We start from the raw sequence: 13,232 nt of genomic DNA, 5'->3' as shown, positions 1-13,232 counted from the left end.
TAGGTATGTATATTTGCGTGTGTGGACGTATGTATATACATGTGTATGGGGGGGAGGTTGGGCCATTTCTTTCGTCTGTTTCCTTGCGCTACCTCGCAAACGCGGGAGACAGCGACAAAGTATAAAAAAAAAAAAAAAAAAAAATATGATAGGGTTGATAGAGATGCTTTGTGGAAGGTCTTAAGAGTATGTGGTGTGGGAGGTAAGTTGCTAGAATGAAAAGTTTTTACCAAGGATGTAAGGCATGTATACAAGTAGGAAGAGAGGAGAGTGATTGGTTCCCAGTGAGTGTCGGTCTGTGGCATGGGTGTGTGATGTCCCCATGGTTGTTTGATTTGTTTATGGATGAGGTGGTTAGGGAGGTAAATGCAAGAGTTTTGGAGAGGGGCAAGTATGCAGTCTGTTGGTGATGAGAGGGCCTGGGAAAGTGAGTCAGTTGTTGTTCGCCGATGATACAGCTCTAGTGACTGATTCAGGTGAGGAACTGCAGAGGTTGGTGACTGAGTTTGGATGAGTGTGTGAAAGGAGAAAGTTGAGAGTAAATAAGAATAAGAGCAAGGTTATTAGGTTCAGTAGGGTTGAAGGACAAGTTAATTGGGATGTAAGTGTGAATGGAGAAAGATTGGAAGAAGTGAAGTGTTTTAGATATCTGGGAGTGGACTTAGCAGCGGATGGAATCATGGAAGCAGAAATGAGTTCACGGGGTGGGGGGAGGGGACGAAGGTTCTGGGAGCGATGTAGAGTGTGTGGAAGGAGAGAGTGTTATCTCAGAGAGCAAAAATAGGTATATTTGAAGGATTAGTGGTTCCAACAATGTTACATGGTTGTGAGGCATGGGCTATTGATAGGGTTGTGCGGAGGAGGGAGGATGTATTGGATATGAAATGTTTGAAGACAATATGTGATGTGAGGTGGTTTGATTGAGTAAGTAATGAAAGGGTAAGAGAGATGTGTGGAAATGAAAAGAGTGTAGTTGAGAGAGCAGAAGAGGGTGTGTTGAAATGGTTTGGACGTGTGGAGAGAATGAGTGAGGAAAGATTGACAAAGAGGATATATGTGTCAGAGGTGGAGGGAACAAGGAGAAGAATGAAACCAAGTTAGAGGTGGAAGGATGGAGTGAAAAAGATTTTGAAGAATTGGGTCCTGAACATACAGGAGGGTGAGAGGCGTGCAAGGAATAGAGTGAATTGGAACGATGTGGTATACTGGGGTTGACATGCTGTCAATGGATTGAACCAGGGCATGTGAAGCATTTGGGGTAAACCATGGAAAATTTTGTGGGGCCTGGATGTGGAAAGGGAGCTGTGGTTTCGGTGCATTACACATGACAAGTAGAGAGCGAGTGTGAATGAATGTGGCCTTTTGTTGTCTTTTCCTAGCTTTACCTTGAACGCGTATGGCGGAGGGGGTGCCATTTCATGTTGTGACGGGGTGGCAACAGGAATGGATGAAGGCAGCAAGTATGAATTTGTACTTGTGTATATATGTATATGTATGTATGTATATGTATGTATACGATGGAATGTATAGGTATGCATAATTGCATGTGTGGGTGTGTATGTATATACATGTGTATGTGGGTGGGTTGGGCCATTTTTTCATCTGTTTCCTTGCGCTACCTCGCTAACACGGGAGACAGTGACAAAGTATAATAATTATTAATAAATGATATGATGAGCTGTGGTACTATGTTCAACTTCTTCAAAGCGTTGGAGCACTGGTTCCTGATTAGCACACAAGCATATCCAATAAAATGCTGATTAAGCATCACTGCAGTCTTTTATTTTTTGGGTGGCTCATAAGAAAATCAGAATTTCATGATACGTGCAACAAAGCAATCACATGTTTATGAAACTACATGCTACGTATGCACTGATATGCATGTAACCACTTGGGAAACTGTTGATGTAAAGGAGTGTTAAATCTATCTACATTTATGTTGAAGCACAAAAGGACAGAGAGAAAACTCTGATGCATCACAAGCATCAAGTGTTTGAACTGGATGAAATGCCACATTTATGTGTGCCTGTAGTATGTCTGTGTAACATGTCTTTGTAGGCATGAAGAATGGAGTGAGGGATGATTATTGTCCTTTAAAATATGACGATATTGCTGTTGCTGGTGGTAGTGGTGAACATCACTGAACTATTGTTTCCACTGCACTTCAGTGCAGTTAGTTTATCCAGGACATTTTAGGAGACAAAAACTTATCATGGGAGAAGAATATATGATGTCTTAAACCTCAGTAGTTTGTTAGACATTTGTTTGAAGGATCTTGTGTAAGAAATACCATTGCAGATAAGGCTAGGAAATGGATTCTAAGATGATGATTATCATTCCTACATGTAAGACACATGAGTGTATATTTTGTGATTTTTTTCAATACGTATTCGCCATTTCCCATGTTAGTGAGGTTGCATCAAGAAAAGAGGACTGAGCCTTGGGAGGGAAAGTCCTCACTTGGCCCCCTTCTCTGCTCCTTCTTTTGGAAGAGTATAAACTGGAGGGGAGGATTCCCCTCCTTTTTTAGTTGCCTTTTAGATCATGCAGGGAATAAGTAGGAAGTAATTTTTTTCCCCATCCCAAGGTCTGTGGGGCCTGGATGTAGATAGGGAGCTGTGGTTTTGGTGCATTACACATGACAGTTAGATACTTAGTGTGAACGAATGTGGCCTTTTTTGACTGTTTTCCTAGGACTACCTCGCTGAAGTGGTGGGTAGGGATGCTATTTTCTGTGTGATTGGGTAGCGCCAGGAATGCATAAAGGCAAGCAAATATGAATATGTACATGTGGATATATGTATATGTCTATGTGAATGTATATATTTTTTTTTATTATACTTTGCCGCTGTCTCCTGCGTTAGTGAGGTAGCGCAAGGAAACAGACGAAAGAATGGCCCAACCCACCCACATACACATGTATATACATACACGTCCACACACGCACACATACATACCTATACATTTCAACGTATACATATACACACACAGACTTTTTTTTTTTTTTTTGCTTTGTCGCTGTCTCCCGCGTTTGCGAGGTAGCGCAAGGAAACAGACGAAAGAAATGGCCCAACCCACCCCCATACACATGTATATACATACGTCCACACACGCAAATATACATACCTACACAGCTTTCCATGGTTTACCCCAGACGCTTCACATGCCTTGATTCAATCCACTGACAGCACGTCAACCCCGGTATACCACATCGCTCCAATTCACTCTATTCCTTGCCCTCCTTTCACCCTCCTGCATGTTCAGGCCCCGATCACACAAAATCTTTTTCACTCCATCTTTCCACCTCCAATTTGGTCTCCCTCTTCTCCTCGTTCCCTCCACCTCCGACACATATATCCTCTTGGTCAATCTTTCCTCACTCATTCTCTCCATGTGACCAAACCATTTCAAAACACCCTCTTCTGCTCTCTCAACCACGCTCTTTTTATTTCCACACATCTCTCTTACCCTTACGTTACTTACTCGATCAAACCACCTCACACCACACATTGTCCTCAAACATCTCATTTCCTGCACATCCATCCTCCTGCGCACAACTCTATCCATAGTCCACGCCTCGCAACCATACAACATTGTTGGTACCACTATTCCTTCAAACATACCCATTTTTACTTTCCGAGATAATGTTCTCGACTTCCACACATTCTTCAAGGCTCCCAGAATTCTCGCCCCCTCCCCCACCCTATGATCCACTTCCGCTTCCATGTTTCCATCCGCTGCCAGATCCACTCCCAGATATCTAAAACACTTCACTTCCTCCAGTTTTTCTCCATTCAAACTCACCTCCCAATTGACTTGACCCTCAACCCTACTGTACCTAATAACCTTGCTCTTATTCACATTTACTCTTAACTTTCTTCTTTCACAGACTTTACCAAACTCAGTCACCAGCTTCTGCAGTTTCTCACATGAATCAGCCACCAGTGCTGTATCATCAGCGAACAACAACTGACTCACTTCCCAAGCTCTCTCATCCCCAACAGACTTCATACTTGCCCCTCTTTCCAAAACTCTTGCATTCACCTCCCTAACAACCCCATCCATAAACAAATTAAACAACCATGGAGACATCACACACCCCTGCCGCAAACCTACATTCACTGAGAACCAATCACTTTCCTCTCTTCCTACACGTACACATGCCTTACATCCTCGATAAAAACTTTTCACTGCTTCTAACAACTTGCCTCCCACACCATATATTCTTAATACCTTCCACAGAGCATCTCTATCAACTCTATCATATGCCTTCTCCAGATCCATAAATGCTACATACAAATCCATTTGCTTTTCTAAGTATTTCTCACATACATATACATATATATACACATGTACATAATTCATACTTGCTGCCTTTGTTCATTCCCGTCGCCACCCCGCCACACATGAAATAACAACCCCCTCCCCCCGCATGTGTGCGAGGTAGCGCTAGGAAAAGACAACAAAGGCCACATTTGTTCACACTCAGTCTCTAGCTGTCATGCATAATGCACCAAAACCACAGCTACCTTTCCACATCCAGGCCCCACAAAACTTTCCATGGTTTACCCCAGACGCTTCTCATGCCGTGGTTCAATCCGTTGACAGCACGTCGACCTTGGTATACCACATTATTGCAATTCACTCTACTCTTGCATGCCTTTCACCCTCCTGCATGTTCAGGCCCAATCACTCAAAATCTTTTTCACTCCATCTTTCCACCTCCAATCTGGTCTCCCAGTTCTCCTCATTCCCTCCACTTCTGACACATATATCCTCTTTGTCCATCTTTCCTCACTCATTCTATCCATGTGACCAAACCATTTCAAAACACCCTCTTCTGCTCTCTCAACCACACTCTTTGTATTACCACACACCTCTCTTACCCTTTCATTACTTACTTGATCAAACCACCTCATATCACATATTGTCCTCAAACATCTCATTTCCAGCACATCCATCCTCCTCCGCACAACTCTATAGCCCACGCCTCGCAACCATATAACATTATTGGGACCACTATTCCTTCAAACATACCCATTTATGCTTTCCAAAATAACATTCTCGACTTCCACACATTTTTCAACGCTCCCAGAATTTTCTCCCCCTCCCCCACCCTGTGATTCACTTCCGCTTCCATGATTCCCTCTTCTGCCAAATCCACTCCCAGATATCTAAAACACTTCACTTCCTCCAGTTTTTCTACATTCAAACTTACCTCCCAATTGACTTGTCCCACAACCCTACTGTACCTAATAACCTTGCTCCTATTCACATTTACTCTCAGCTTTCTTCTTTCACACACTTTACCAAACGCAGTTACCAGCTTCTGCAGTTTCTCACCCAAATCAGCCACCAGTGCTGTATCATCAGTGAACAACAACTGAATCACTTCCCAAGCTCTCATCCACAACAGACTGCATACTTGCCCCTCTTTCCAAAACTCTTGCTTTCACCTCCCTAACAACCCCACCCATAAACAAATTAAACAACTATGGAAACATTACACACCCCTGCCACAAACCAACATTCACTGAGAAGCAATCACTTTCCTCGCTTCCTACACGTACACATGCCTTACATGCTCGATAAAACTTTTCACTGCTTCTAACAACTTACCTCCCACACCATATATTCTTAATACCTTCCACAGAGCATCTCTATCAACTCTATCATATGCCTTCTCCAGATCCATAAATGCTACATACAAATCCATTTGCTTTTCTAAGTATTTCTCACATACATTCTTCAAAGCAAACACCTGATCCACACATCCTCTACCACTTCTGAAACCACACTGCTCTTCCCCAATCTGATGCTCTGTACATGCCTTCTCCCTCTCAATCAATACCCTCCCATGTAATTTCCCTGGAATACTTCAACAAACTTATACCTCTGTAATTTGAGCACTCACTCTTATCCCCTTTGCCTTTGTGCAATGGCACTATGCAAGCATTCTGCCAGTCCTCAGGCACCTCACCATGAGTCATACATACAGTAAATAACCTTACCAACCAGTCAACAAAACAGTCACCCCCTTTTTTGATAAATTCCACTGCAATACCATCCAAACCTGCTGCCTTGCCAGCTTTCATCTTCCACAAAGCTTTTACTACCTCTTCTCTGTTTACCAAATCATTTTCCCTAACCCTCTCACTTTGCACACCACCTCGACCAAAACACCCTACATCTGCCACTCTATCATCAAACACATTCAACAAACCTTCAAAATACTCACTCCATCTCCTTCTCACATCACCACTACTTGTTATCACTTCTCCATTATCCCCCTTCACTGAAGATTCCATTTGCTCCCTTGTCTTACACACTTTATTTACCTCCTTCCAAAACATCTTTTTCTTCTCCCTAAAATTTAAGGATACTCTCTCACCCTAACTCTCATTTGCCCTCTTTTTCACCTCTTGCACCTTTCTCTTGACCTCCTGCCTCTTTCTTTTATACATCTCCCTGTCATTTGCATTATTTCCCTGCAAAAATTGTCCAAATGCCTCTCTCTTCTCTTTCACTAATAATCTTACTTCTTCATCCCACCAATCAATACCCTTTTTAATCTGCCCACCTCACACACTTCTCATGCCACAAGCATCTTTTGTGCAAGCCATCACTGCTTCCCTAAATACATCCCATTCCGTCGCCACTCCCCTTACCTCCTTTGTTCTCACTTTTTTTCATTCTGTACTCAGTCTCTCCTGGTACGTCCTCTCACAAGTCCCCTTCGCAAGCTCACTTACTCTCACCACTCTCTTCACTCCAACATTCTCTCTTCTTTTCTGAAAACCTCTACAAATCTTCACCTTCGCCTCCACAAGATGATGATCAGACATCCCTCCAGTTGCACCTCTCAGCACATTAACATCCAAAAGTCTCTCTTTCGCGCGCCTATCAGTTAACATGTAATCCAATAATACTCTCTGGCCATCTACGTATACTTATGTATATCTCTCTTTTTAAACCAGGTATTCCCAATCACCAGTCCTTTTTCAGCACAAATCTAAGCTCTTCACTATTACCATTTACAACACTGAATACCCCATGTACACCAATTATTCCCTCAACTGCCACATTACTCACTTTGCAATCAAATCGCCCATCACTATAACCCGGCCCTGTGCATCAAAACTACTAACACACTCACTCAGCTGCTCCCAAAACACTTGCCTCTCAAGATGTTTCTTATGCCCAGGTGCATATGCACCAATAATCACCCATCTCTCTCCATACACTTTCAGTTTTACTCATATCAATCTAGAGTTTACTTTTTTACACTGTTGCACACTCCCACCACTCCTGTTTCGGGAGTAGAGCTACTCCTTCCCTTGCTCTTGTCCTCTCACTAACCCCTGACTTTACTTCCAAGACATTCCCAAACCACCCTTCCCCTTTACCCTTGAGCTTCCTTTCACTCAGAGCCAAAACATCCATGTTCCTTTCCTCAGACATACTACTTATTTCTCCTTTTTTCTCATCTTGGTTACATCCACACACATTTAGACACCCCAATCTGAGCCTTCAAGGAGGATGAGCACTCCCTGCGTGACTCTTTCTGTTTCCCCCTTTAGAAAGTTTAAATATATGTATGTATATTTAGTTATGTATATGTGCGTGTATGGATGGTATTGCAGTGGAATTTATTAAAAAAGGGGGTGACTGTATTGTTGACTGGTTTGTAAGGTTATTTAATGTATGTATGACTCATGGTGAGGTGCCTGAGGATTGGCAAAATGCTTGCATAGTGCCAATGTACAAAGGCAAAAGGGATAGAAGTGAGTGCTCAAATTATAGAGGTATAAGTTTGTTGGGTATTCCTGGGAAATCATATGGGAGGGTATTGATTGAGAGGGTGAAGGCATGTACAGAGCATCAGATTGGGGAAGAGGAGTGTGGTTTCAGAAGTGGTAGAGGATGTGTGGATCAGGTGTTTGCTTTGAAGAATGTTTGTGAGAAATACTTAGAAAAGCAAATGGATTTGTATGTAGCATTTATGGATCTGGAGAAGGCATATGATAGAGTTAATAGAGATGCTCTGTGGAAGGTATTAAGAATTTATAATGTGGGAGACAAATTGTCAGAAGCAGTGAAAAGTTGTTATCGAGGATGTAAGGCATGTGTACGTGTAGGAAGGGAGGAAAGTGATTGGTTCTCAGTGAATGTAGGTTTGTGGCAGGGGTGTGTGATGTCTCCATGGTTGTTTAATTTGTTTATGGATGGGGTTGTTAGGGAGATGAATGCAAGAGTTTTGGAAAGAGGGGCAAGTATGCAATCTGTTGTAGATGAGAGAGCTTGGGAAGTGAGTCAGTCGTTCTTCACTGATGATACAATGCTAGTGACTGATTCATGTGAGAAACTGCAGAAGCTGGTGCCTAAGTTTGGTAAAGTGTGGGACAGAAGAAAGCTGAGAGTGAATGTGAATAAGAGCAAGGTTATTAGGCACAGTAGGTTTGAAGGACAAGTCAGTTTGGAGGTAAGTTTGAATGGAGGAAAACTGGAGTAAGTGAAGTGTTTATATATCTGGGAGTGTATTTGGTAGCGGATGGAAGCGGAAGTGAATCATAGGGTGGGGGAGGGGGCGAAAATTCTGGGAGCGTTGAAGAATGTGTGGAAGTCGAGAACATTATCTCGGAAAGCAAAAATGGGTATGTTTGAAGGAATAGTGGTTCCGACAATGTTGTATGGTTGCAAGGTGTGGGCTATGGATAGAGTTGTGCGCAGGAGGGTGGATGTGCTGGAAATGAGATGTTTGAGGACAGTGTGTGGTGTGAGGTGGTTTGATCGAGTAAGTAATGAAAGGGTAAGAGGGATGTGGTAATAAAAAGAGTGTGGTTGAGAGAGCAGAAGAGGGTTTTTTGAGATGGTTTGGTCACATGGTGAGAATGAGTGAGGAAAGATTGACCAAGAGGAGATATATGTCAGAGGTGGAGGGAACGAGAAGTGGGAGACCAAATTGGAGGTGGAAAGATGGAGTGAAAAAGATTTTGTGTGATCGGGGCCTGAACACGCAGGAGGGTAAAAGGCGTGCAAGGAATAGAGTGAATTGGAATGATGTAGTATACCAGGGTCAACGTGTTGTCAACGGATTGCACCAGGGCATATGAAGCATCTGGGGTAAACCATGGAAAGTTCTGTGGGGCCTGGATGTAGAAAGGGAGCTTTGGTTTCAGTGCATTATTACATGACAGCTAGAGACTGAGTGTGAATGAATGTGGCTTTTGTTGTCTTTTCCTTGCGCTACCTCGCGCACATGAGGGGGGGTGGGGGTTGTTATTTCATGTGTGGTGGGATGGCGATGGGAATGAATGAAGGCAGACAGTATGAATTATGCACATGTGTATATATGTATATGTCTGTGTGTATGTATATATATGTATACATTGAGATGTATAGGTATGTATATTTGCATGTGTGGACATGTATGTTTATACATGTGTATGTGGGTGGGTTGGGCCATTCTTTCGTCTGTTTCCTTGCGCTACCTCGCTAACGCGGGAGACCGACAAAACAAAATAGATAGATAAATAAATAAATATGTATGTGAGTGGATGGGCCATTCTTCGTCTGTTTCCTGGCACTACCTTGCTGATGCAGGAAACAGCGATTAAGTATGATAATGAAAAGAATTTTGCTTCTTGATGATTTGGCAAAATAAATAAATCAGTAATGACAACAAGATGGATTTTATAACATTGTTATTTTCTTCCTCTAGATTGTTTTGTTCCGTCATTGTGAAACATTTCAAACTGTGCACTGCTTGAGCTGTGCTAAAACTGGATATTTTGACTTAATTACAGAGTATTTTTAATCTCCATCTCTTTCACATGACTTACCATATGTTTCAGCCATATAGGTATCTATGAGTGATCTTATTTTTTCATTCTTCATCACTGAACTTCTGGAATTTATCTCTAGGGAGAATCACGTATTTATAAATCATATCATATGCTTAATTATGCAGATTTTATAAATTGTTCTGTATTATTTTTTACGTTGAGTGATATTCCAAACATAAAAGCCTAGATATAGATATATATCACAGTTATATCCTCTTATCATTCTTTATCTTCTTCATATTTTTGTGAAAGACTGACCATTAACCATCTGTATACAGGGGTAGACATATCAAGTAAGAGCTGTTGTATGATAAAAGGTATTGCAATATATATATTATTTATATAACAGGTAGACATGTGGAGTTTGGGGTGCCTTCTTGCCGAATGTTATCTTGGTGAGCCACTCTTTATGGGCAAGTCCAAAAAAGAAATTTTGAATAAGGTGAGTCTATAAACGTTTTGTTATTCTATTACTTATAAATCATAATGAAAATTTGATGATTTTAGAATATTTCAGCCATGTTACATCTGACAATTTTTTCATACATGCTCGCTTCTTCCTGCATTGGTGAAGTAGTGCACATTTATATGATACTCCGAAACCACAGCCCTGTATTCACACTAAGGCCATATAGACCTGTTTGTTATTTCCCCTTGCTGCTTCATATACCCTGGTTCCATCCATTGACAACATGTCAGCCCCTGTATGCCATATCATTCCAATTCAATCTATCCTGTGCATGCCTTTGACCCTCCTGCATGTTCAAGCCTTAAGCAATCAAAATGTTTTTGACTTCATCCCTCCATCTTCAATTTGGTTTCCCTTCCCCGTGTCCTCTCCTTTTCTGACACATATGTATATGCTCCTTGTTAGCTTCTCTTCACTCATTCTCTGCAGATGTCCAAACCATTTCAGCACACCCTCCTCAGCTCTCTCAACCACACTTCTTATTGCCACACCTCTCTCTTATCCATTTATTACTTAGTTGGTCAAACTACCTCACACCATATATTTGTTTCCCAAATATTTCATTTCCAACACTTCCACCCACCTCAGCATATCCTCATGTATAAGCCCATGCTTTGCATCCATGCAATATAGTTGGGACTACTGTACCTTCAGACACACTCATTTTTGCCCTCCCAGATAATGACCTCTCCACACATTCCTCAATGCTCCCAAAACCTTTACTGTTACACCCACCCTATGATTCACTTCCACTCCCATGGTACCACATCCTCCCAGTTGTATGAACTACTCCACTCCTCCAGATTTTGTTAATTCAAACACGCATCCCAGCTAAGCAGTCCCTGTGTGCTGATAAACCTCATGTTTATTATGTTTAAGGACTATTATTTTGCCTTGTTCCAACAATGTTGTATGGTTGCGAGGCGTGGGCTATGGATAGAGTTGTGCACAGGAGGATGGATGTGCTGGAAATGAGATGTTTGAGGACAATGTGTGGTGTGAGGTGGTTTGATCGAGTAAGTAACGTAAGGGTAAGAGAGATGTGTGGAAATAAAAAGAGCGTGCTTGAGAGAGCAGAAGGGGGTGTTTTTGAAATGGTTTGGGCACATGGAGAGAATGATTGAGGAAAGATTGACCAAGAGGATATATGTGTCGGAGGTGGAGGGAACGAGGAGAAGTGGGAGACCAAATTGGAGGTGGAAAGATGGAGTGAAAAAGATTTTGTGTGATCGGGGCCTGAACATGCAGGAGGGTGAGAGGAGGGCAAGGAATAGAGTGAATTGGAGCGATGTGGTATACCGGGGTTGATGTGCTGTCAGTGGATTGAATCAGGGCATGTGAAGCGTCTGGGGTAAACCATGGAAAGCTGTGTAGGTATGTATATTTGCGTGTGTGGACGTATGTATATACATGTGTATGGGGGTGGGTTGAGCCATTTCTTTCGTCTGTTTCCTTGCGCTACCTCGCAAACGCGGGAGACAGCGACAAAGCAAAAAAAAAAAAAAATAAAAAAAATTTTGCCTTGTGTGTAAGAATGACTTGACCAGTCATGTGATGCCTGGAGCTAGTTGAAAGATGGCAATGAGTAAGAAACGACAATTATAGTTGAATGCTAATATGTTTAGAGTTTCCTGTGAAAGTGTTGAATTTGAATAATCTTTTTTTGCCTGGGGCTAGTTTGAAAGATGATTTGGCATGTAAGATGTGATAACTATGATTGAGTAAAGGCTGTTATGATGACTCTCATATTTAGATATGCATAACTGTATATTTCTAACCTTTTAAGTGTACTTTGATGTTTTGACTGGAGTATGTCTTTCAGTGATTCCTTTCTTTTTGTTCTTGATCACGCATTGAACCTACAGCTGTAGTAAGAGTTATTTTGTTGATGCAGTGCATAACAAAAACTAGTACAGGTACACCACCAATTTTCCAGCACTCTTGGTTCCAAAGCCTTGCTGAATTAACCATTTTGCCGTACCAACTGTGGTCACCTAATATGATTCATGAACACACCTCTAACCCTCTAATTATATTTCTTCCATGTGTCTAAAGTATACCATGGACTGCTAGAAATTTGAATTGAAAATTAGATGTAGATTAAATAAATAGATTAAATACGTTATGCACCTGCTCAGGACTGAGGTGCTCGTCAGCTATGAGTTTCTCAAATTTATCCACATATTTGGCATCTCCTTCGTGGTTTGCAGACTGCTTTTCAATGTACACTTTATTCATTGAAATTCTATGACGCTTCTTGAATCTTTGAAGCCATCCTTCACTAGTCAAGCTCATGTTGTGATTTACATTCTTTATGGAACAACTTATCCTTGTCCATTATCATGCTACCTAACAAGTCCACTCCATCACTCTGACGCTGTCAAAACCATTCCATCATCACTCAATTCTGCTCAGTACTCTTACCATCTTTCATAGTTTTTCTAATTATCATTTGCTTCTTGGAATCGCTGTCTGCATTGAATTTCAATATTTTCTCCCTTCGCTTCTTTGTATCATAAACAGTTGATGAACCAATACTGTAGATGTCACACAGCTTATGCACCGAAACACCACGGTCCATTTTTTTCCATAGTTCTATTTTATCATGGATCGATATGGATTAGTGTTTACGTTTGACACCATGACCAACACTCTTATAATGTCTTAGAAACCATAGCTAGGGTTGAATTTAAGCAAAATAAGCTAAGAATCTCACAGAATTGTGGTATCACCACCAGCAAGTGCACTGTAAAGAATGTAAATAAGCGCGCCCAACACAAAATACCATCTGTGGCCCCCCAGTAAACTAGTCTGGTGGCCATGGCAATTTCAAGTTCCCTCATTTAATTTTGTCCGGACTAAAGGAGGTGCCGAACCATCATTTGCCGGAAATTCGGTGGTGTACCTGTATATTGTGT

General features: G+C 41.6%; 1 protein-coding gene across 6 annotated transcripts in view; it reads left to right on the top strand.

Moving 5' to 3' along the window:
* Nucleotides 1–13,232, top strand: part of LOC139766420 (uncharacterized) — a 144,810-nt gene that overhangs the window by 91,773 nt on the left and 39,805 nt on the right. For all 6 annotated transcript variants that reach the window (XM_071695089.1, XM_071695093.1, XM_071695087.1 and 3 more), the window contains one exon: nt 10,195–10,287. In XM_071695089.1, coding sequence (XP_071551190.1) covers nt 10,195–10,287 — 93 coding nt within the window. The remainder of the gene's footprint in view (nt 1–10,194; nt 10,288–13,232) is intronic.

This window comes from Panulirus ornatus, chromosome 57 (assembly GCF_036320965.1).
Source record: "Panulirus ornatus isolate Po-2019 chromosome 57, ASM3632096v1, whole genome shotgun sequence".
Lineage (NCBI taxonomy): Eukaryota > Metazoa > Arthropoda > Malacostraca > Decapoda > Palinuridae > Panulirus > Panulirus ornatus.
The sequence above is the reverse complement of the archived record's forward strand: the minus strand, read 5'-3'. Positions and strand labels throughout refer to the sequence as shown.